The sequence below is a fragment of the Haliotis rufescens genome, unplaced genomic scaffold, assembly GCF_023055435.1.
Source record: "Haliotis rufescens isolate VD_foot unplaced genomic scaffold, xgHalRufe1.0.p SCAF_1, whole genome shotgun sequence".
Taxonomy (NCBI): Eukaryota; Metazoa; Mollusca; class Gastropoda; order Lepetellida; family Haliotidae; genus Haliotis; species Haliotis rufescens.
In genome coordinates, this window is record NW_025963779.1 from 84752209 (window position 1) to 84777264 (window position 25056).

The following is a 25056-nucleotide window of genomic DNA, read 5'->3' on the forward strand; positions in this document are numbered from 1 at the left end:
AAAATAAGTCCTAGAATTTTACCTTACTGAGAAAATGGATCCCAGAAATAAGATTTGAAAGCGTTACCTTTCTGTCCAGGTGGGACGATTATCGTACCTGGAAGCTCCTTACTGTGCGGGTTAACCATCCACCCATATCATAACATATAAACATGGGCTATACGCAACACAGTGACCTTATATCATAAGATCATTTCTGGCATAATAACTATGGACAAAAGATTTATTTGACAATGATACATAACCTCCAGCTACTCCCTGAGCCTCTTACAGAGCCTAATCATTTGTTGGCGCCTTAACGACCTTGTTGTGACACGTGATTAATGGCGGGCAGCGAATGTCGTGTATTGTGTCCGGTCCTCTGAGCCACTGAACGAAACCTCCTCGTCTGAGGTAAAATGGCGTTAGATGGCGATGAGACTGATGACTTTATTGTGAGTAGTGTGGTACAGTGAAACCTCGTTAACACAGACACTCCGCCTTCCGACCAATTAATGTTTGGTAACACCTAAGGTTCGTCAGTCCGGAATAATGTTAATGCGGACATGTACTTTTGAAACGGTAACCTAGGTGTCAAGCACGTTTCGTCGTATTTATAAGGTGTTCTGGGGTCCTTCTAGCTGAATGGTATGTACACTTAAACTGTCATCTAGTACAAAGATGAGCTTCAATGGCTGAGACATTGTTCATTTTGTTTGGTTGTCTTTGTTGCTGTTTAGAGCGGCAGCAACCAGCGAGTCTGACTGTCCATCCTGTTAGTCGTCTCTTACGACAAGCCTTGGTTGCTGAAGACCAATTCTATGAACCAAACTTTGATGTAAATCAAATCAGATTGGCAGCCAGGACAAAGAACGAACTATTATGTATATGGTATTTAGGAGTCAAGTAAATCTAGACTTGTCAAATCATTGTCGACTTGAGTTGTCGTTTTTTACCGTATTCTCTGTGGTCTAAGGGACAGACTATTCGAGCAACTACGGCTTCAAAAAGCTGCCTACATTCAAAACACATATGTTATCAACCAAAAACACATCGAGCCCAATGTCCCAGCTTCATATATCTGCGTTTCTGTAAATATATGTAATCTTAAAATACTTCTTAAACAATTGGCTACTAATTCGAAATACAGATTAAAATTAAATTCTATCTAAAATACAAGTAGGCAATTATTTAGTGTCCCTATGTCGCTACGAAACCGTGTCTGTGGTTATGCATAAGGCTTTTGTTTTTGAAAAGGCATTGGTCAGGATGATTGGACCCGTGTTTTATCTAAGATTTCCAAAGACTTTCACGTAAATCTCCCCCATCCGGATCTGTCTTCAACTGACAAAACGTTTGTTCTCACACAAGACCAGTTTATACAGATGCCACTGTACATACATTTATGTCTTCCACCACAGAGGCATGTCTCGTTGAAGATCGTGTTTCTGAAGATCAGCAACATCGACACCATCAAGGAGGAGTACTCGGCAGACATCTTCCTCTCAGCCAGATGGCGGGAACCTGCACTAGACAGAACCAACAAGGAGGTTAGTACTCGGCAGACATCTTCCTCTCAGCCAGATGGAGGGAACCTGCACGAGACAGCACCAACAAGGAGGTTAGTACTCGGCAGACATCTTCCTCTCAGCCAGATGGGGGGAACCTGTACGAGACATCACCAACAAAGGAGGAGTACTCGGCAGGCATCTTCCTCTTAGCCAGATGGAGGGAACCTGCACCAGACAGCACCAACAAGGAGGTTAGTACTCGGCAGACATCTTCCTCTCAGCCAGATGGAGGGAACCTGTACGAGACATCACCAACAAAGGAGGTTAGTACTCGGCAGACTTCTTCCTCTCAGCCAGATGGAGGGAACCTGCACGAGACAGCACCAACAAGGAGGTTAGTACTCGGCAGACATCTTCCTCTCAGCCAGATGGAGGGAACCTGCACGAGACAGCACCAACAAGGAGGTTAGTACTCGGCAGACATCTTCCTCTCAGCCAGATGGAGGGAACCTGCACGAGACAGAACCAACAAGGAGGTTAGTACTCGGCAGACATCTTCCTCTCAGCCAGATGGAGGGAACCTGCACCAGACAGCACCAACAAGGAGGTTAGTACTCGGCAGACATCTTCCTCTCAGCCAGATGGAGGGAACCTGTACGAGACATCACCAACAAAGGAGGAGTACTCGGCAGGCATCTTCCTCTCAGCCAGATGGAGGGAACCTGCACGAGACAGCACCAACAAGGAGGTTAGTACTCGGCAGACATCTTCCTCTCAACCAGATGGAGGGAACCTGTACGAGACATCACCAACAAAGGAGGTTAGTACTCGGCAGACATCTTCCTCTCAGCCAGATGGAGGGAACCTGCACGAGACAGCACCAACAAGGAGGTTAGTACTCGGCAGACATCTTCCTCTCAGCCAGATGGAGGGAACCTGCACCAGACAGAACCAACAAGGAGGTTAGTACTCGGCAGACATCTTCCTCTTAGCCAGATGGCGGGAACCTGCACCAGACAGCACCAACAAGGAGGTTAGTACTCGGCAGACATCTTCCTCTCAGCCAGATGGAGGGAACCTGTACGAGACATCACCACAAAGGAGGAGTACTCGGCAGGCATCTTCCTCTCAGCCAGATGGAGGGAACCTGCACGAGACAGCACCAACAAGGAGGTTAGTACTCGGCAGACATCTTCCTCTCAACCAGATGGAGGGAACCTGCACGAGACATCACCACAAAGGAGGTTAGTACTCGGCAGGCATCTTCCTCTCAGCCAGATGGAGGGAACCTGCACGAGACAGCACCAACAAGGAGGTTAGTACTCGGCAGACATCTTCCTCTCAGCCAGATGGAGGGAACCTGTACGAGACATCACCAACAAGGAGGTTAGTACTCGGCAGACATCTTCTTCTTAGCCAGATGGAGGGAACCTGCACGAGACAGCACCCGGGGGGTTAGTGCTCGACAGGCATCTTCCTCTCAGCCAGATGGAGGGAACCTGCACGAGACAGCACCAACAAGGAGGTTAGTACTCGGCAGACATCTTCCTCTCAACCAGATGGAGGGAACCTGCACGAGACATCACCACAAAGGAGGTTAGTACTCGGCAGGCATCTTCCTCTCAGCCAAATGGAGGGAACCTGCACGAGACAGCATCAACAAGGAGGTTAGTACTCGGCAGACATCTTCCTCTCAACCAGATGGAGGGAACCTGCACGAGACATCACCACAAAGGAGGTTAGTACTCGGCAGGCATCTTCCTCTCAGCCAGATGGAGGGAACCTGCACGAGACAGCACCAACAAGGAGGTTAGTACTCGGCAGACATCTTCCTCTCAGCCAGATGGAGGGAACCTGCACCAGACATCACCACAAAGGAGGTTAGTACTCGGCAGGCATCTTCCTCTCAGCCAAATGGAGGGAACCTGCACGAGACAGCACCCGGGGGGTTAGTGCTCGACAGGCATCTTCCTCTCAGCCAGATGGAGGGAACCTGCACGAGACATCACCACAAAGGAGGTTAGTACTCGGCAGGCATCTTCCTCTCAGCCAAATGGAGGGAACCTGCACGAGACAGCACCAACAAGGAGGTTAGTACTCGGCAGACATCTTCCTCTCAGCCAGATGGAGGGAACCTGCACCAGACAGCACCAACAAGGAGGTTAGTACTCGGCAGACATCTTCCTCTCAACCAGATGGAGGGAACCTGCACCAGACAGAAACAACAAAAGGTTAGTACTCGGCAGACATCTTCCTCTTAACCAGATGGAGGGAACCTGCACGAGACAGAAACAACAAAAGGTTAGTACTCGGCAGACATCTTCCTCTCAGCCAGATGGAGGGAACCTGCACCAGACAGCACCAACAAGGAGGTTAGTACTCGGCAGACATCTTCCTCTTAACCAGATGGAGGGAACCTGCACGAGACAGAAACAACAAAAGGTTAGTACTCGGCAGACATCTTCCTCTTAACCAGATGGAGGGAACCTGCACGAGACAGAAACAACAAAAGGTTAGTACTCGGCAGACATCTTCCTCTCAGCCAGATGGAGGGAACCTGCACCAGACAGCACCAACAAGGAGGTTAGTACTCGGCAGACATCTTCCTCTTAACCAGATGGAGGGAACCTGCACGAGACAGAAACAACAAAAGGTTAGTACTCGGCAGACATCTTCCTCTTAACCAGATGGAGGGAACCTGCACGAGACAGAAACAACAAAAGGTTAGTACTCGGCAGACATCTTCCTCTCAGCCAGATGGCGGGAACCTGCACGAGACAGCACCAACAAGGAGGTTAGTACTCGGCAGACATCTACCTCTCAGCCAGATGGAGGGAACCTGCACGAGACAGCACCACAAAGGAGGTTAGTACTCGGCAGACATCTACCTCTCAGCCAATGAAAAATATGCTCCTCTATGTCGGGACATGAGGAGGTAATACATTGGAACAACCTGATCGTCATTTGTCAGCTCGTGCTCTGTCCGCGCCCCTCACTGGCACTAGATTGGAAAGATACATTTGTCAGTGCCTTTCTATCCACAAATCAACGTGTTTACCCATTGATCAGCACTATATCGTACAGAGAAGGAGAAGTAGTATTGTGGAGGGGGGTATTAGACATAATTTCCATTGTTGGCAGACCAAGAAAATCAACTGGGAGTCGTACTTCGACCCCAAGCTCAACATCCAGAACAACATCGGGGAGTTAAAGCAGACGACGTGGCGGGAGTTGCAGACGGAGGCGGGAGGGGAGACGTATGTGATGGAGAGACGCCGCATCAAGGGCATGTTCTTCGAGAAGCTGGAACTGCAGGACTTTCCCTTTGACATCCAAGTAGGTCTGAGAGAGTCCTGTGGATTTCCGATACATGCATTTTCAACGAGAGAAAAAATCAGAGTTGCCCAAAAACAGATGAACTAAGTCTACTATTTGTGTATATTAAAATGGTAGAACCTCTTGCGGCAACGCAACGCCGATTAATAACCAGTTTCGAAAAAGATTCCTTTGGGCGTAAAGGCTAAATAACGGTGAAAATTATATAAAGTCTCATCTTGTCTGTCAGTCAACAGTCCTCGTTCTCTCCACAGGATCTCTCCATCCTCATCACCAGCGAATCCCCGCCGACTGATGTGGAGCTTATGGAGTTCACCTCGTCCATCAGCCACGTCAACGTGGACAGCTTTGTTGATCAGCAGGAGTGGGGGTTGTACGACTTCGTGGTGGGCGAGCAGCGTCTCACGCCAAATGAATACAGCAGCGTCAAGTACAAGCGTCCTGGCTTCGTCTTCCGGTGCTGCGCAGTCAGGAGGGTCGGCTACTTCACGTGGAACATCATGTTGGTCATTGTAAGCATAGAGATATTTCTCGACATCTATACACGATTACCCCAAAGACAAGGCTATTTCAAGCACATGAACACCAAGTAACCCGATGCCTAGGGTAAACCCATAGAAGTCCGCCAAAACGATTCTTTGGTTTCAATTATGAGTAACTGTACATGTTCTGAAATGACACGTGTGTTTCTCAGGGTGAGTCAGTAAAAGCAATTTAGCTTTTCTGTAGAACCATTACACCTATACTTTCAACATTTTACTTTGGTCAGAGGACACTACGTCGAAATAGATTCTGTTATAAGTTATAATCATTTAATCAGTCGGTCAGCTCATGTCAGTGGGTGCATCCTCATCAGCAGTGACGTGGACCCTAAGAGGATCTTTCATCAGTCGTTTTGGCAAGCAAGTTCCATTTTTCATGGCATCATTGTCATTAATATATGAACTACCGACATTGTTTTACATTACACGTGCCCCATTTCCAGGCTATGATAAGTTCTCTGTCATTTGCCGCCTTCTCCGTTGACCGCGAACTGCCCCAGAGGCGTCTTCAGCTGTCCTTCACCTTGATCCTCACCATGGTGACCTTCAAGTTCGTGGCCTCGCAGTCAGTACCCAAGCTCTCCTATCTGACGTATCTGGTAGGTGGAACATGGCGTCTCTGTTCACTGTTCTGTTCAGAACCTGCGTGCGAGTACTGTTTCAGTTGTTTAGAGTATTTGAAAGCAATAGCTTGAAGCACATATACACAGTTATTGACAATAGAAAAAAAAACAGTTCATTCTGACGTATCTGGAAGGTAAATTTTGGCGTCTGTGTACGTGATTCAAAACGCTGATTCAAGTCTTTGGCATAGTATGAATCAATCAGTAGGAGTAGATTTGATACAATACCCGACAAAGGCAATTCTAGTAACAGTTTATTCAAGTGAACAACAATGATTCAATGAATGACACTCTCGTTGTCTCGTTTCGGATAAGGCAACGGTCATCACCAAACTGTGTTCACCTAATAGAGGCCAATGCCACAATAATATTGATACAGTCATGATGATGTCTCAGTCAGTAGTGTAAGTGGCATATTTCAGCGCTTACTGGTAAACAAGTTTGGAAGTTTAATCGCTTGATTTCAGCTGGTCCTTGTAATTTTTAAGACCGTAAAGCTGAACTCTTCACTTAATTCTTGAGAGAAGACATTCACAAGGCGTCCCGCAATATATTGGCATTTTAAAGTTTAGTTGATGGGTATGATCAATAGTCAAGGAGGAGACACGAGCAGAGTTGCGTCCGTTGGGCACGCCAGAGATCTATGATTGTGGGTTCGAATCCAGGTTCGACCCGATTATGTTTCTAGGTTTGTCAGCACTCGTGGGTCCTCGTCCGTGCTCGTGGGTTTCACCAAAGCGTTAAATGTCTGAGACCTGCCTCACTTCGGGCTATGCTCCCACTATAAGGTGACACGCCGTGATATAACTGTACCTCTGTTCAAAGCGGAAAGGAACTCAACTCACTCACTCACTCAAACTCAAGTAGGTAGTCGAGAAAATCGGGGAAATGTCTTAACAAAATCATGACAGCGTTTTTAGGGTAGGTGAACCTTTTGGAGGGTTACGATGACGATAGATAAAGGCTTCGAGAGGGTCATACATTTTGGTAAATTACTTTTAAAATATGTCTGGCCCATCAATCACTGTAATAAATGCCTCAGACCGAAGTGACGTCAATGTTTGTGATTTCTACTCCAATTGTATTGTAATCACATAACGTTCAATTCTGTCCCAGGACCGTTACATCCTTTTGTCGATGTCGTTCCTGTTCCTGGTCTGCGGTTGGCACGCTGTCGTAGCGTTGTATAAAAGTGACGACGCCACCGCTGGCCTCATGGACTACTACGCTTTCATCACCTTCGTTGTTGTGTATCTGTTCGGGCAGCTGACCTTTCTGACCATCGTGTGGACAAAGGTGAGTTGGATGACATCATGTAGAGTAACAACCTGGGGACCCAATATTCGGACAACTGATTTCAGGGAAGCCTCTCTATATTTGCTTGCGTTTATCTGGTCGGGCAGCTGATGTTCTTAACCAAGGTGAGTTAGACGACGTGACATGGAGTAGACTGCACGCAGATAATACAGAAGTATGACATCACTTAGAAGTGTACCCCCTATGAAAAGGGTTTCACTGTATATAATTAAATACATCAACGTAGAGTAATTCAGATTTGTATCTATGTGGAATAGAAGGGCCGACTCATGTACGTATCAGGTGTTCGGGAGACATCCTTTGAGGTTGCAGCAGTTAAGGTGAAGGTCACGTCAGTTTGCCATAGTATTTAAGCCCAAAAGTTCCACAATTTAATAAAAGGAGAAGACGTTACTGGTTTCTATTTTTATGTGCCTACAATAATTACTCACTACAATACAACGTTTCTCACAATATCGATGACTGGATTGTCTGGTCCAGACTCGAATATTCGCCGTCATGTAGCTGAAATATTTTATTGTTCAGTACGAGTGCGGCGTTTAGCAGCAAACAAACAAAACTATTATTAAATCCGTGCAATACTAAGATGTACCGCACGTGTAACAGCACGTGATTCGTGCAGAAAGGAGTTATTTTGTTCAAGGTGTTTCGGGACACACGCTCCCACCTCCACCAAACTCGAGTGGTAGTGGTAGCCATCTTACATGGTTATTGTCAACAAATCAATGGAATTTATTTTGTTTATCTTTAATTATCAAATAACAAAACTCCCTTTGAATACCATTTCAGTTCGTGTTGAAAAAAAGACAAAAAGAACGTATGGAGGAAGAATACCAGGTCAGTCGTGTGTATATTCTGTATTTAGGGCTAAACTTGCGAGATCAGGGGATTATCCGTTAATACAATTATACAACGGGGACATTACAGCACAGCGTGACGTCATTGTATATAAACAGCAGGGCAAAATGTATACACCCCTGTTTGGTGGAGGCTAAAAATGATACCAACAGGAAATGGATATTTGATGTATTTGATACAGGTACAGTAGACTACGGTTAAAACGAACACGCTTATAACGAACTGACGGATAAAACGATATTACTTTTTGGTCCCGACTATTTGCTGTAGTTATGCTGTATATATGCTTATAACGAACTACGGTTATAACGAACTAAAATAAGTAGTCCCTTTGAGTTCGTTATAACCGTAGTTTACTGTATCATAGCTGTACATGTGTTTTGGACCTTAAGTTTGCAGTGTTTCGGTGTCTGTTTTCAATCTGGTAACGTTTTGAAAGCGTTTATAATATTTTGATCAAGTCCCATTTTTACGTGTGTTCTTTCGACCGGCAGTTTATTACCATTCCATCCCCTCAGTGTGCGTTGGGGGTAAGGGCTAGCTTGTACAACCCTTGTCAGATGTGTTGCTAGGTTGCATTTGGGGTATTTTATTAGCCGAATTGATTATTGATGTTGGTTTGGCCTTGTAATCTTCCGTGAACTGATTTTATGCAAGTGTTATGTCTTTGACAGAAAAAACTGGAAAGTATGCCAACGTGGGATCGACCGCAAAAGCGTAAACGAAAACACAAGCATTTCATGAGCATCAACCCGTTCACATAAACAACATGTTAGCGTTCTGGGCTGTATCGACGTCACTGTACTCCGACAACGTTGTTCGTTGTTCACGCGATCAGCTACTAGTGTGTCTGGTCCAGATCCGGGTACTTACAAGATGCCACGATATAGATGCTCTAAACTACAGTTCCTCGTAAAACAACATTCACCCACACTTGACCATTCACAGTCATGGGACCTGGGATAGTTAATCGGGAACTTCCTCTTGGTGACTTATCTCCATCGTCGATGCTGTCGTGACTTGAATTATTCATATAGGCTAAAGTATCGCCTGTGTGATATTGTATTTTAATTGACTTTTGTTAGATTGTGAAACCGTGATATGGTGTACAAATATAGTATATGAAATAAAATAAAGACATCTTATGCCCATTAAAGAGTTTGTCTTTGTTACCATGTCAACATCGTGGTTCCGGAACTGGACCACGTCGCCAGAACGATCTGTCTGATCCTTGCTTCCTTGCAGAGTGGTGCAACGGTTTATTGATTTGCACATGTATTATTTATGCAATTATGCATTCTGTGTGTTATAAACGTATAACGTATATCTAAAGTAATATAACACATAGTCCATGTGTCAGACCAGATATTGGTACCAACTGGGGTGGCAGAATCTCACTATGAAGTCCAATGTGATGCAGAACTGTGGGGAAACTAGCGAGCACGGCTTGATGGGGGGTGGGGGGTGGGAGTCCAATGTGATGCAGAACTGTGTGGAAACTAGCGAGCACGGCTTGATGTGTGTGTGTGGGGGGGGGGGGGGAGTCCAATGTGATGAAGGACTTTGGGGAAACTAGCGAGCACGGCTTGATGGGGGTGGGAGTCCAATGTGATGCAGAACTGTGGGGAAACTAGCGAGCACGGCTTGATGGGGGGGTGGGGGGGGGGGTGGGGTGGGGGGGCGGAGTCCAATGTGATGAAGGACTGTAAAAAAGATTATCATGTCATTCACCCAGGGTCAGTACACGCTCTTGTTTAAAGCATTGTTTTATACGCCAGCAATTCCAGACCCCCCTCACATGATTGATTCAGCCATACAAACCAGTGCTTAATGATAAGAGCAACGTTACAAGCCATTAGCGAAAACGATGATACGCAATCAACCAAGTCCGGTCGCTTGCTCCAACTTTGTCGCATTATACAAGTAAGTATGTTTTAATGGGAGATGGGATTGGTTGAGTTACTGGTCAACAAACACAGATACGTTGATATCTCTCTGATCACCTCCGTCCCACAGGACTAGCATTAGGGGGCATTCCTACTAGAGTTTCTTTGACACAATCCGGCGCCGGCTCGAACCCCATAAATATTGCTCCATCTCAAACTGTGTACCTAACTATCACTAACCATGAAAACAAAGGTGTTGTTTTCCATCAAAACCGGTTTATACCATATACGGTTTATAGTGAACCTATACAGTATCACCACTAAGTCGATAACCGGGTCATTGTGCAGCTTGCCCGTGAACATCCGGTTTAGAATAGGTCTTCAGTGACCCATGTCGTGGTTGATGCATGTCCTCGAAATCAAATTGCGATGATTGATGCTCATGGTGTCAATCACAGGATTGTCTGGCCCAGATTATTTACAGACCGCCATCATATATCTGGAATATTGCCGAGTGCGGCGTTCAACAACAAACGAACTACTGTATTATGTAAATCCATGCTGAACCGCAGTTGCGAATATTATGTAGTTAAAGGAGTATGCCGAGCGGGACTGAATGGCGATGAAACATTCATTGCGACAGTACCGTCTCCATTTAAGATGTCCTTGGTATATGCCCATGTAGCTCCACTAATTATGAGCTTCGGGTTCCCAACAAAACCCCGTGAAGATCCGGGTTAGAATTGGTCTTCAGCAGCCTATGCTTGTCGTAAGAGGCGACTAACAGGATCGAGGTCAGGCTCGCTGACTTGGTTGATGCATGTCATCGTATACCAATTGCATGGATCGATGCTCATGATATCAATCACTGGATTGTCTGGTCCAGATTCGATTATTTACAGACTGCCGTCATACAGCTGGAATATTGTTGAGTGCGGCGATAAACAACAAACAAAGCGACAACAAAAGCTTGCCGCGAATAGCTGATGGTACGTTAAGGAATCATCACTCATCCACATCGACACTGTCTTAATACTATGCAAGAAACAGTTTTGTGTTTTACTGTATTATTATCGAGTTAACATACATTCGTTGTTTGTCTAAATCACCATGGTTACCGATTAATGAGTGTGATCTGCTGAACTGACATCCTCTCTTCAATAATATAGTATTGTGTGTATATATATATAATATTATCGATTCGAGTACCTACACATGTAGTTAGGTTACCGCTACTAGATTCCGCAGTAAATGGGAGAAACACGCCTGAATTATGTAACCACGCTGCGCGATACATACACATTTGGGTCAGACCCGTGAAGATCAGGGGTAGAATAGGTCTTCAGCAACCGATGTTTCCCGTAAAAGGCGACTATGCTTGTCGTAAGAGGCGACTAACGGGATCGGGTGGTCAGGCTCGCTGACTTGGTTGATGCATGTCATCGATCCCAATTGCGTGGATCGATGTTCATGTTGTCAATCACTGGATTGTCTGGTCCAGACTCGATTACTTACAGACAGCCGTCATATAGCTGGAATATTACTGAGTGGGGCGTTAAACAGCAAACAAACAAACGAACATTTGGGTCAGGGCACTGTGACACTGACATGTCTTCAAACTGAAATCAAGCAGAACGTTTTTTGAATGGTTGCAGAAATGTTTAACCGTTATGTCACTTCAGAAGCTCTTGATAGATTTTCGCCCCGTGGGGATCCAAGGAAAGAACAGGACTCCTGCATCCTGAGCTTGAAAGCTGATCAATGAGAATCGTTGGTTGGACTTTGGGTCACGGGTTTGTCTGTGATTATTATTTACAAGTCGCTAGTGATACACCTGAAATATTAATATTGCTGTATTTAAGAAATAAACGAGTGGGAGTTGTTTGTCCAATAAAACACTGCATTGGGAGCAGTCCCGAGTGGTTTATTCACCCTGCAGTGATTTATTGTACGATAAACAACGACCACAAGTCGCTTATTTCTTTTATGAGATAGCAACGTTGTTTACGGCCTCTTTAAGGATGATGATAAAATGTACAAGCTTTAAAAATAGTTACCCTTATATAAATATTGATGACTCTCTCAGTAGAATCCGATCTCGGCAATGTCGGACAAGTCCAATTTAGGCACAGGTGAATTTTTCCCGCATATTCTCACAATCCTCACGTCGATTACCTGTACCTTTTCTCCCAATACCGATTGTGATACCTCTCCCGCTGGATGCGATCGTTCGGTCACCGCGTTTATCTGCCTTGCCCAGCTACATCTATGGGCAATAACTCACTAGACACTCCCCTCTCAAAATAACCTCGTCCAAAATACCACGTCTTCAAGTTGCGAGCGCATGTTCGAATCTCGAGAAATGACGTCATGACAGAACCATGCTTTATCTTGAAATAAACCACCCTTTGTTCTTCATTGGTCTTTGCGATATATGGCGTAGTTATCGTATATAAGCGATAATAAAATTCACGGAGATATTTTCAAAAAACATGTAGCTTGCCATAAAGTCAGTTGAATATTTAGTGATCTCAATGAATGGCAGCAGTTTTGACAAATATGCAGATGTGTATAATGTTGGCAGTGACAATGAAAGATCTGATCTATCCTGATTATCATCATCTTCCCGAGGCAAGAGAGTTAACTGACTGTAAAAGTCCAGTTTCCACCCTTGCCAAACTAGGCTGGTATTATGGAGTTAGATTTTGTCTGGACTAACGAGTATATGCATAGTCCAATCAAATTCGCGCAACGAAATCGAAATCCGGTTCGTAAACTGTCACGCAGATTTCGGTCGCTGGCAGGATTTGCCATTCATGTGCACCGCCAACTCGTTGTCAACATATATTTCCCAAACATTTTTATGTTTTTAATAAAGGTGCTCGCGTGATTTGATGCACTTGGCGATGTAAGACCCGTTTACCACAATATAGACCTTGATTATGGATCAGATCGTCTTGACTGGGCGCCACCGTTTTGTTCGAAACAAATGCAAGTGGTGGAATCTCATTGGTCCACAGGAGAGGCTTAGAAGGGACATAGCTCTTATAACAACTGGTGGCGCTACGATCGAGTCCAGGAATTCCATCCAAGTTCGGCAAGGGTGGTAACTGGACTTTTAAAGTCATGTTAATACTCTTGCCTAGGGAAGATGGCTTATCATGATCAAACCCCAGTGTGTGGAGCTAGTCTTTGCGGTCGTGCCACAATTGAACACACCAAGCAGTCCATCTGTAGAAGTAACAGTCCTACTCGGCAGCCAAAGTGACTTTAGGATCGCAATGGGCGTGAATCTTAAACTGCGCATCATCAGCAAGGTCAGTGCAGAATGGTTCCAGTGCCGTGTCCCAAAATATCAAAAACACATACACAAACACCAGAAATCAAGCCATCTTCTCATTTTATAGCAACAAAGTCTTCCAAACATCTTCAGTCTCGTAGTTTCCAATACATAAATAGTTGAAGGTAACAAAAATACACATCGCTTACAATAACAACCACACTTTAACAGTTAAAACAGTTCTCTCTTGTCAGATGCAATACATGTAGATGAACTCAACAAGTGTGCTAAAGCCTCACAGTGTGTAAAAGCACCTGCTGCACATAAAATGACATGCAGTGTAGTTGATGGTCGTGTGGATAAATAAAACAACATGGTGTTAAAGCATGGCCCCTTTGTACATGGTATTCATCACAGGAAGACATTGAGCTGCTTTGGCGACAACTAAGACCTGGCACCTCAATAAAATGAACAGGTTACAACCAGTGGGCTGTAAAATTCATTGACTAAAATACACAAATGTCGTACATGTATTGAATAATGCCATGGTTTATATACGACAGCACCATTGACATACGGGAAGGCAATATGAACACAGCATGGCAATGTCAACATTACAGTATCGAGGAAGTTGAGTTTGATTTAATCTCAACTGACAACAACGTTCGTCTGCCATATATACTCTCTCTCTTTCACACTCACTCACTCACACAAACTCTCTTTTAATCACAAATGAGGTACATATTACCAGGACGTGTCCTGCCTCAAGTTTAACCCATATTTCACTCATCGCATGCAACCCTGTAAATGTGATTGCACATACAGTGATAAGTAACAAGCCATACGTCCACATTGATACATAGTACATAAACATTATGAAAAGATAAATAAAGGTTTTGAATTAAATACAATGCCATGTTATCATTCAAACAAAAACGTACGTCCACACAATACAAACGCATCCATATGTAGGTGATGGTGTCTGTGTAATCAATACAGTATTGCTGTGGCGTTCAGTTATCATTCAGTTCGTATTCAAACTCATATGTCCACACCGATATCAACCCCAGGAGATATTTATACGGTCTATAGTCCACCATTATAAAGCCAAGTCTCGTGTAGAGATTCCTCGCAGGCTGATGAACCTCCGTCGTTATCAGCTCTATCTTGTCGTAGTGACGTTGTTTACAAAATGATATCGCCGTTGAAACCAGCTTCTTGGCAATACCTAAGCGTCTGAAGTTCCTTTTCACTGCCATTCGTCTCAGCCATGCTACTTTACGTTCTGCGTCACCAGCCGTTTTCTTCACAATCCCAACCGTTCCTGCAATCTCGCCGTTAACCTCGGCAATCCAAAAATTGTCGTCTTCGTCACGGAAGTAATTCTGTCGTGCATTTTTCATGTCGTCATGGGTCGGGCCATACAGGTAGTACAGTGTGCCAATAAAGCTGAACCCATACACGGCACACCCATAGATAATAAGAGATACTGTTACCGCTAGGAAGGACTGTAAAACAACTCCCGCAACAAGGGCAACAGCAGAAGCGAGTTTGATTGACGCAGGTCGAGAAATAGCGATCTTAAAAGAAGGGTAAAGATTACTGAAGCTTGCCTCTTTTAACACCTCCCATGTGCCTGAAGCGTCTTTTTCTGTCCATTGTCGAATATGCACACCTGATGACATTGGTTAGGATAATACAGAAGAAATGAAGAGACAGGTGTTTTTCATGTCCTTCCTATTGAACAATCAAAACAGATGCGTAGAGAGCTCACTTCTCGTCCAGCAAGCACATGCCGGAAGTATACCTTAGTTACCCGCGAACCGCACTGCGCATGTGTGACATCGTAGACTGGTTTCCATATTTTCTGGCTCGATTGGTCATTTTGGTATCAACGGGAAGATTTAAATATATACATGAGTAAATGTCTAATGAGTCATCAGGCTTTATAGATGGTGACTTACACGTATACAAAAATACACTATACACATAGGCAGAATATTTGATACATGGTCTCTGTACAATATTTACATGAAGGTTTTCGTTGCCAACATGCAGGCTTTCGTTGCCAAGAGGTGGCGAAAATATGCACATTTTGTTGTTTGAACAAGATTCTAAAACCAAATCTAAATTGAATCATTTGCTATAATTTGTTTTTAAAAGATGTGCCATTACAAAAGTGGTGTTTGTGTTCTTTGACTATGTTGAAACACTAACAAACACTGCCGTGCATGGAGTCAAAATGTCATCACATTTGCTACACCTGAATCCTGTCTACTAATATCTGTAAAAGCGCATAGATGATAGCGCGGAGGAAAAACATAACCGGTTCAACCAAGTACGCGACGAATTTCAACGCTGATTGGCTAGATTTCTGTCCGTGGCCGGCGCCTCTGACTATGAAGAGCTATTTCCGTGGAAAGGAAACAGCCCAGTCATTTCTCAGCGTTGCCGGTCGCGAAAAACACTCGAGCGTGCATATTGAATAACTTGACTGACAACTCCATAAATATAAGACACGATGGCTGACCCGAGAATAAGGCAAATCAAAATCAAGACTGGAGTCGTGAAAAGGCGAGTATTAACATGTTAACTTTCTTTTCTTATGTAGATCTATGCAGCATGATTCAGACGTGAAATGTCGCGTGTGTTTACACATGACACTCGCCTGGGGACCTGCGCATGCTTGTGTACACCCGAGGCTCACTGTCAGGAGAATGCTGGTGATTTCTGTTTTATTTTCCGTCCTGTTTGTGAAAATGTCATTGGCCGTAGCGATGTGTGAGATCGGATGCAGACCGTATCTACGACAAAATTACTAGATCTCCAACGTAGCAAGTTTGTTTCAAGTCATTCTGATCTAGTCTGTTTTGTCGGTCTCCTTGACAACTATTAATTACAGTAATTTTCCTGCTGTTCATTATGATTGTGTGATTTTACTCTCACTCAGTATCAGTCTCGCTACAATCTACATGCAGAAAGTATGACCTGGTGACTTGTCTCTCGTTGCAGCTTCTGACTCATCCATCTACCTGATCTAGAATCAAAATGATGCATGTCTAAATATAAAAATTGTTCATTCTGTTTAGCATGACAGTGTATTCTAAACATTTTTTTATATATTCAGAAGTTTTACAAAGTTGAGTGATTGCCATGGTTTACCATGTAGTCTGATATAAATTAACTTTCTTATATATATAAGGTGAGGGGCTGGTACAAGCTATCCAACCTGATAAATATCTGACCCCAGCTCAACCCAAATGTCAGTCCAAGGCAAAGGCATCGGGTGTAGTGCATTTTACCAGGAGCACTTTTTCAGATCCAGTTAGATCTAGCACTGTGGGGACTCAAGTGCATTTTGCCAGCTCGTCTAATTAATGCGGTAATTTAGCCAAAGCTATACCACTGGTCAGTGGACCATAAGTGCTTTCCCACTTCTTCATCATTGCTTTCCAGGGGCGGTCGGGTAGCCTAGTGGTTAAAGCGTTCGCTCGTCAAGCCGAAAACCCGGGGTAGATTCCCGACATGGGTACAATATGTGAAACCCATTTCTGGTGTCCCCTGCCTAATATTGCTGGAATATTACTAAAAGCAGCACAAAACCATACTCACTCACTCACTCATTTCTTTCCACAGTGCATATCACATAATCAGGCTAATATCAAACATCTCCTATAATGGCTGCTGAGACAAAATTTGCAGATATTTTTCAAGATGATTGCTCTCATGGTGCGAGGAGCAAAGTTGTAGATATATTTAGATATGGACATGCTGTGTACATGGTATGGGAATACTTGCAGGCATTTACCTAGACCTGCCCAGAGGCTGAATATATATAAGAAATGTTTTGCTTTATGAGGTTGACTTATATTTCACTGATGACAGGACCAATAAAGAGAAAGTGCCCTTATTATATTGAATGCAATGTTAAAATACCTCTATACATCAGAAAGTAATACCAGATGACCCCCAAGCTTACTTGCCTCAGCTCGCCTTTTTCCGTTTCTGACTGGGTGGTCAGGCTCGCTGACTTGGTTGAAGCATGTCATCGATCCCAATTGCGTGGATCGATGCTCATGATATTAATCACTGGATTGTTGGGTCCAGACTAGATTATTTACAGACCGCCGTCATATAGCTGGAATATTGCTGAATGCGGCGTAAAACAACAAACCAACCAAATCTGACCCAGTGACCACTCCGTGGGTGTAGGCTTATCATGTGACCAGACTTTTCTCTTGGTTCTAAACAAACTTACTTAAGCAAATTTAAATGAGAACAGTTAGGCCTTATGCAAGCCCTTCGTTGCATTTTACAGTTTACATGTTGTCTTGCATAATTGTACAGATGTGCTACTACAACTGTGACAGTGAGATATATATAGCTTCACACATCAAAGTGACTGTATCGCCAGCTGTCAGTTGGGCTTCGACAGCACATGGAAGATGAATGCGCAAGAGGAAATAGTTTTCCACGTTTTAGGATATTTTCTCAATGAAAGATAAACCGTTTATGTCATATGTATATATAAATGTGTAAACTCGTCTGAAATAAAACAGAATCACATGAATTGACTGGCCGCAAGGAACTCTGGGTAGGAGAGTGATTGGGATTATCCACATGAGACAACCAAGGAATATTTATATTGTGATGTAGGCTTTGATAATCACTGGCTTCTTATCTAATCTAGCTGGCAATTTGTATTTTGTGACTCGGCCATAATAAAACCTAAACCTTTTAACAAATGAATGATGCTCTGTGCAGCACTTGCGTTGTCGACTTTCCTGTGCGGAGCTCTCTATGTTTTGGCTTGAGAATTGAATCGGGCATGTGACGTAACACTCTTAAAATATTTTATAACGCACAGAACCATCGACATACTTCCCCCGTAAAACAATCCCACTTTTGCACAAAGTAATTATGTTTGTCCATTTTGCATGCCATGGGTACTTAGTTTGGAATCCAAGATAAATCCATGACGCCAGCAGACATCTTCAAGGACCCCACAAACATGACAAACCCCTGAACTGTGAACCAGCAGAATGTGACATAGTACATGAAGTATGGATTATAGATTCACATGGCTAGACATGGCCTAGTCCTGAGAGAAGAGAATATCTAAGAAGACTACCTGTTTTCTTCCCAAGTTAGGAGATACACATAATACAGCTGAAGTAGTCATTGTCGGCACAGGTACTTTTCTGTAAACAAAAATGTTCCCTAACCAATGAGCAAAAGCGGTTCTTTAGGTATTCCTGTGTACCAAACCGCAATTAAATTCAACATGGCAGTACTTATGAGATTCATTCCAGCGTATCATACAAGAGACGATCATACACAGTGGCGTACGTACAATAATCTAATATTCCTTGATGCACAGGTTATCAGGCAACCCGGAACTACAACAAGAACCAGTGTCTGTTTTGGGCTAGGGAATATGGACTCGTCCGCTGTATGGAGTACCAAGTACTTTTCTGCATTCTAATTTTGGCTTGGGAACATATTTGGATACAGAAACCTACCTGGGGTACATTTATGTAGTACCAGTGCTAACTATGACCCATTCAGCCATAATGCAAGCACTTGTTGCTGAATTGGCAAACACATCGTAACAGTTGGTGCACACTCATCGAACTAGTAGTAACCAATGAGTGTGTTGTGTTTGATGTTGTATTTGTGATTAATACTGTGGTTTCCGATACAGACTGACAAAAGAGAAGTCGATGTACGAGAAGGAGGTGGAGACGCAGGAAGCTCGGGTCAACAAGATGAAGGCCGAAGGGGTCGATGAGCATGATGTCCGGAAACAGGTGAAGTTGCATCTCAGGCCATTCTGAGGAATATGATGGCTTACCCCTACCGGCAATGACAATTGAAAGATTTTCAACTCTGCCTGCCTTTCATCACTTTATTGTTCCCAAGTACCATGAGTACAAACGGATGAATAAATTTCCTTTTTATATATAATGACGGGGGGATATAGCCATCAGTATGTCTGTCCGTCCGTCTGTAATCATAGTTTGTCCGGAGCATATTTCCTAAACCGTACAATCTAGCTTCACAAAACTTGTCACACTTACCAATCAGGCTCAGTAGTAGTGCCTTTTGCTATTTAGAGATTTTTAGAATGTTTTATTTTTGTCGTTTCCATCGAAATATGATGAACTTAGGAAATTTGATGGTTCTGCTCTTGTCCGGAGCATATTTCCTAAACCGTACAACCTAGCTTCCCAAAAACTTGGTACACTTACCAATCAGGCTCAGTAGTAGTGCCTTTTGCTATTTAGGGATTTTTAGAATTTTTTTCTTTTGTCGTTTCCATGGAAATATGATGAACTTAGGAAATTTGAGGGTAGTGCTCTTGTCCGGAGCTTATTTCCTAAACCGTACAACCTAGCTTCCCAAAACTTTGTACACTTAACAATCAGGCTCAGTAGAAGTGCCTTTTGCTATTTAGGGATTTTTAGAATTTTATATTTTTGTTGTTTCCATGGAAATTTGAGGGTAGTGCTCTTGTCCGGACCATATCTCCTGAACCATAGAACTTAGCTTCTCAAAAGTTTTTACACCTATCAAGCAGGTTATGTAGTGATGCCTTTGCTATTAACAGATTTTTCTTCTTCTTTTTTTAATTTAAATTGAAAATTGATGGAGCATATCTTCTAAGCCATGCGACATAGATTCACCAAACTTTATGCACATATAAATCATGTTCACTAGTAGTGCAGTTTGTTATTTGTAGATTTTAATCTTTTTAATTTGTAGCCCCTGACATATAATTCTAAGGTGTACTATTTACATGATTTACTGATATCATATACTATATATGATGTGAGCTACATAACCTAGTACATTCTCTTTATGCCTTTGTGTCATGAGGCTACTACAGAGCTATTCATATGCGAATCTGCGACGTTATTGTTATTACAATTTCATGAGATCATCAGAAAGTGAGCTACATGAACCAATATTTAATAACCTTCATTATATTTCTGGTTTTGGCATCAAGGAAAAAGCCAACCTAAATACATTTGAAGATACACACAGTTTACCGACATGCCACATCGGGGGGATATGTCATCTTCGGATGACTCTTGTTTACTTTATTTATTGGTGTACCCAGTCTTACCTATCGTTGATACTGTTTGGTCAATACTTGAACAGCTTTTTCAGAAAATATAATCTAAAAAATATGTTCCACCTCATATTTTACAATTTGAAAGAAAATCTTATAATGAATTTGTCATATTTTATTACTTATCAATATCTGTAAAGTGTAGCAATGTGTTTCAGCTGTGATGAGATGGCCTTCTCGTTAGACCTTGTTGAGGTGTGGCATGGTATCTCATGGGCTAGCACTGTAAAACCATCATTAGTCCGGACTAATTTAATAAGGCACACACACACACATGTGCATGCACAATGCTTATATGAGTACAATAATCATGAACAGACCCCATTTCACCTCGTCTTAGGGTCTCCTCCCTGATCTTGCATCTTTGTCACTGGGGGGCCCAGTCGTCTAAGGCGCCGCGATTTGCTGTGCAGAGTTGCATCCCTTGTGCATGCCAGAAACCTATGATTGTAGGTTCGAATCCCGGTTCGCCCCGATTATGTTTCTAGGTTTGTCAGCACCATATTGTGCTCGTCGGTTTCACTGAAGTGGTAAACGTCTGAGACCTGCATCATTTCGGGCTTTCCTCCCACATTAAGCTGACACACCGCGCTATAACTGGAATACTGTTAAAAGCGGCGTTAAGCACAACTCACTCAATTCTTTGTCACTGTAAGTGTTCCAAGTTGGACCAGGACCCAGACAAAGCCATGCTGGTGGTCCTTGTCGCAACATCACGATCATGGATTCAGAGTTCCTCAAGAGATTCACTAAACAACATGCTGAATATTTATTGTAGGAATAGTGTGATGATAACATGTTTGTTATTTATATCAAATACATGCCCTTGTGGTGATTCTGGTTTGGAATAGGTCTCCTGCCTTGTGTGCTTGTTGTATGAGGCAAGATCTGGGACTTAGTTGAGTCCCTGTACCCAGAGACGTGGGCCACTTCTCATAGTAACAAGCACTGGTCATAAGCCTAAAGTTAATAATAAGAAAATAAGATGTGTTCTAAGATATATTATGAAAGCAAACCTCAACCATACTCAGAGACCCTAGGAAGCTCCTTCATTGCTAACCGTGTCTCCAACTAAATATGTTTCACAGGCTTTGCAAACCCTGTTTGGTATTCACTGGTAAGAGTCCTGGGGTAGTGTTTAGTTTGCAGTGGGGGTGGAGTTGTTATCCCCTGCTATAAAGTGGAAGTGGGATATAGGAATGGGTCATGTTTGTCTGTCATATTTCGTTTCCGGAGCAGAACTCAAACCCATGAGAGACATCTTAACCAGACTTGGCACATGGATAGCTCTAGTGGTGAACTGGTGCCTTTTGATAGTTTGGGATTTTAAAAAAAAAAGTATTTTTCGAGTTTCCATGGCAACAACTTTGACTTAGACTGAGATAATATCAATCACTGGATTGCCTGTTCCATGCATGATTATGCACAGACTGCTGTCCTATAGCTGGAACATTGCTGAGTGGGACGTTGAATAGCAAAACAACAAAACCCTTACCTTTCCAAACTTGACTGGGGGCGGTCGGGTAGCCTAGTGGTTAAAGCGTTCGTTTGTCACGCCGAAGACCCGGGTTCGATTCCCGCCATGGGTACAATGTGTGAAGCCCATTTCAGGTGTCCCCCCACCATGCTATTGCTGGAATATTGCTAACAGCAGCATAGCCACACTCACTCACTCACTCCAGACTTGACAGACATTGTGGGATGTGTGTGACTGATGCTTGTTACAGATGGAGGTGCTGCAGGAGTCCCGCGTGATGATCCCGGACACCAAGAAGAGGCTGAGGACGGCGTACGATGAGCTGGAACAGACACTGGTACGTACATCTGTAACAATCAGTAGGAATACAGTAAACTCAGATTCATTATCATCATTATGATTTAAATATGGCTGTGAAAATTATGGGTCTGGTATCAGAAATGTTGATCCATGGCCCCTAGGGCTAGGATGATACACCAACTATGCGATCTGATATGTATCACGATATCGTGGTCACGATCCGATACGTAACACGATACTTGCATGTGCTCTCATCTGTGGTACTGAGGCCATTTGTATCCCCCCCCCCCGCATAAAATGCGTGGGGGATATAGCGATCAGCCACTCTGTCTGTCCGCCTGTCCGCCTACCTGTCCGTAATCATTTCCTTTTCCGGGGCAGAACTCCAAAACCATTCAGTATATATTTGATCGAAATTTGAAAGATGTATCAGTCACATACTGAAGTGGTGTCTTTTGATATTTGGGGATTTTTCGAATTTTTATTTTTGAAAATCTTTAGGGAAAGAAGTTGGACAAGGACACGATTGCTTGTTTCACAGATAATTTTGTGCGACTTGTTTTAGTTTCTGGAGCGTAACTCGATAACCGTTCTATATTTTTCAACAAAACTTGGCAGATATATCAAACAGATGTGTTGCCTTTAGTATTTGCAGATTTTTGGCATTTTTATTTTTCTTGATTTCCATGGAAACAATTTGGATTTGTCATCGTGCATGCATGTCATCATATTCCAATTGCGTGGATAGATGCTCATGATGTTAATTACTGGATTGTCTGGTCCAGATTCGATTATTTACACACCACCATCATATAGCTGGAATATTGCTGATTGCAGCGTTATAAACAAACAGAACACAAGATAATGCTGAAAGATTCTGAACTAGGGCATAATAACACTTGATCTGAAATACTGTCGTCACAAGATTAGATTTGATTTTGTCAAAATAAGATCGGACACCATCTTGTATCCAGGCTGTCAAAATAATAGGATTATTTGCAGATGTTCGATTATCATGTCAAACAATGAGTTTTGTATGTTTATCCTTACAGCAAAGAGAAAGTGATCTGTCAGGAGCAGAGGAATTCGGCCAAGCCAAGGAGATCCTGGAGGCAGCACAGACAGCTCTAGCATAGTGTTGTCCTTCAACTGTCTATGATGAAGCAGAAACTTTACTTTACCAATGCATGCTATCCTGTGTATGAGTAAATGGCAGACCCTGTCTGTCAAGGGGCTGCATTAATACTGATACACATGTAACGTCTCCATTTTGTCGGGCTCACGGATACTGTAATTACATTTGGCATTTGGTGTATATGAAGCTCATTCTTAGCTTTGAAAATCTGAATTATTATTGTGATCATTATTTTATTCAGGGGAGAAAACTCTTCAGAGCATGATTTCATCACTTTGTTGACATTCAGTGTTTAGAGTGATTGATGCACTGTGGTTCCTCTCCTCATATTTTGCATATCCAAGAAATATTTTTAAACATAAGGATTTTCAAATTTTAGCATAAGCTGTTGAAAACAAAATCCGAAAATTCAAATCCAAATTAGAAACAATTTTAATGTACATGATGTATGACTAATGTAATGTTCATCAATACACAGTAGGAAACAAACAAGATAGCACCCTTTCTATTTGAGGAATTATATTCCCCTAAGCACCGACCTTTCAAGATATCTATTGTTTTCTTTTGATTTGTGCTAATTACTGCTGGTTTAGTACATGCTGAAACTGGTAGGCCATCCTGGTCTCTTTCTCAACAGGGGGCACAGGTGGCCCAGTCGTCTAAGGCGCTGTGATTCGCTGTGCAAGGAGTTGCGCCCCTTGGGCACGCCAGAAACCTATGATTGTGAGTTCGAATCCCGGTTCGCCCCGATTATGTTTCTAGGTTTGTCAGCACCATACCCGTTCTAGTAGGTTTCACCGTTATGGTAAACGTCTGAGACCTGCATCATTTCGGGCTTTCCTCCCACATTAAGCTGACATGCCGCGATATAACTGGAATATTGTTAAAAGCGGCGTTAAACCCAACTCACTCACTCTTTCTCAACGGCATGCAAGTTGACTGTACATCATGGCTAGTACCATGATTACTGTTATTGGCTCTATGCTTGTAAATAGTCTGTTTTGTTATGTACTTGTTATGATGAAGGACTGTATTTGCCTGGGTCTGAAAGTATCAAATCAACATCTCACTCTAGTGATGCAACACTTGATGTCTGGACTACTTTATATCTGCCTAGTGATGCTATAACCAGAATTCATGGTTGTGCCACTCTTAAAGGGATTCCCTCTATTTATCTGTATCGCATTTAGGTGGTGCTTACATCCGTCATGCTCAAAGTGTGTTGTACTTGATGTTCCTGTGCCTTGCACTTGAGGCACCCACTGCCCCATGCTTGTGGAAGGGGATGATGATGTGTGTGACCTGGCTGTGGATCGTGCTACCGACTGCTGGTTTGCAATTCAGTATAGTTGCATAATGCTAACAGAGACATTACAACAATGGCAGTGGTGAGACTCCAGTACCAGACCCAGTTGTTAACTTAAATGATTCAGCTGTGGTATGTCTGTGAAATTCTTGTGTTAGGTGTAATACTGTTTTCGGTGTGGACTGTTACAAGCTAGAGTATGAATATTTACAGTATACACCTTGAAACTGAAGTCAATAGAACATCTACATCATTAACCTCACTGCGTCAGGCATGTTCACCACAATCAAATGAGTCATGCATGCAATTGGCTTCTTTCGCAGTGTTCCATGTTAAGTTCTGCATTTCCCCTCTTCATGGCCTTACTCAAA

General features: G+C 43.1%; 3 protein-coding genes across 4 annotated transcripts; 2 read left to right on the forward strand and 1 right to left on the reverse strand.

Annotated features, from left to right (window-relative positions):
- The first annotated feature begins 315 nt into the window (after window positions 1-315).
- On the forward strand, window positions 316-9310 carry LOC124136998 (cys-loop ligand-gated ion channel-like). 2 transcript variants are annotated; one of them, XM_046503078.2, is made up of 8 exons: window positions 316-434; window positions 1401-1529; window positions 4632-4826; window positions 5081-5338; window positions 5812-5967; window positions 7108-7287; window positions 8098-8145; window positions 8841-9310. In XM_046503078.2, the coding sequence occupies exons 1-8, from the start codon at window positions 399-401 to the stop codon at window positions 8928-8930; spliced, it is 1092 nt and encodes a 363-aa protein (XP_046359034.1). In that variant the 5' UTR covers window positions 316-398; the 3' UTR covers window positions 8931-9310. The 2 variants fall into 2 exon arrangements, with proteins under 2 accessions (XP_046359034.1, XP_046359035.1); XM_046503079.2 differs by having other exon boundaries at window positions 361-627.
- A 5035-nt stretch (window positions 9311-14345) lies between these two features.
- LOC124136965 (N-acetyltransferase 8-like) lies at window positions 14346-15017 on the reverse strand. The gene has a single exon (XM_046503048.2). The coding sequence runs from the start codon at window positions 15015-15017 to the stop codon at window positions 14346-14348; it is 672 nt and encodes a 223-aa protein (XP_046359004.2).
- A 717-nt stretch (window positions 15018-15734) lies between these two features.
- Window positions 15735-24138, forward strand: LOC124136947 (tubulin-specific chaperone A-like). The gene is made up of 4 exons (XM_046503029.2): window positions 15735-15906; window positions 19037-19142; window positions 22195-22281; window positions 23297-24138. Exons 1-4 carry the CDS (start codon window positions 15854-15856, stop codon window positions 23378-23380), a joined length of 330 nt encoding a protein of 109 aa, XP_046358985.1. The 5' UTR covers window positions 15735-15853; the 3' UTR covers window positions 23381-24138.
- The last annotated feature ends 918 nt before the right edge of the window (window positions 24139-25056 follow it).

Excerpts from the sequence above, each read along its gene's own strand:
- LOC124136998 (XM_046503078.2), top strand. The coding sequence starts at position 399 with ATGGCGTTAGATGGCGATGAGACTGATGACTTTATT. Across the intron at positions 1,530-4,631 it reads TAGACAGAACCAACAAGGAG|ACCAAGAAAATCAACTGGGA; the intron begins GTTAGTACTCGG and ends CATTGTTGGCAG. Across the intron at positions 5,339-5,811 it reads GGAACATCATGTTGGTCATT|GCTATGATAAGTTCTCTGTC; the intron begins GTAAGCATAGAG and ends CCCCATTTCCAG.
- LOC124136947 (XM_046503029.2), top strand. The coding sequence starts at position 15,854 with ATGGCTGACCCGAGAATAAGGCAAATCAAAATCAAGACTGGAGTCGTG. Across the intron at positions 15,907-19,036 it reads AAGACTGGAGTCGTGAAAAG|ACTGACAAAAGAGAAGTCGA; the intron begins GCGAGTATTAAC and ends TTTCCGATACAG. Across the intron at positions 22,282-23,296 it reads ATGAGCTGGAACAGACACTG|CAAAGAGAAAGTGATCTGTC; the intron begins GTACGTACATCT and ends TTATCCTTACAG.
- LOC124136965 (XM_046503048.2), bottom strand. The coding sequence starts at position 15,017 with ATGTCATCAGGTGTGCATATTCGACAATGGACAGAAAAAGACGCTTCA.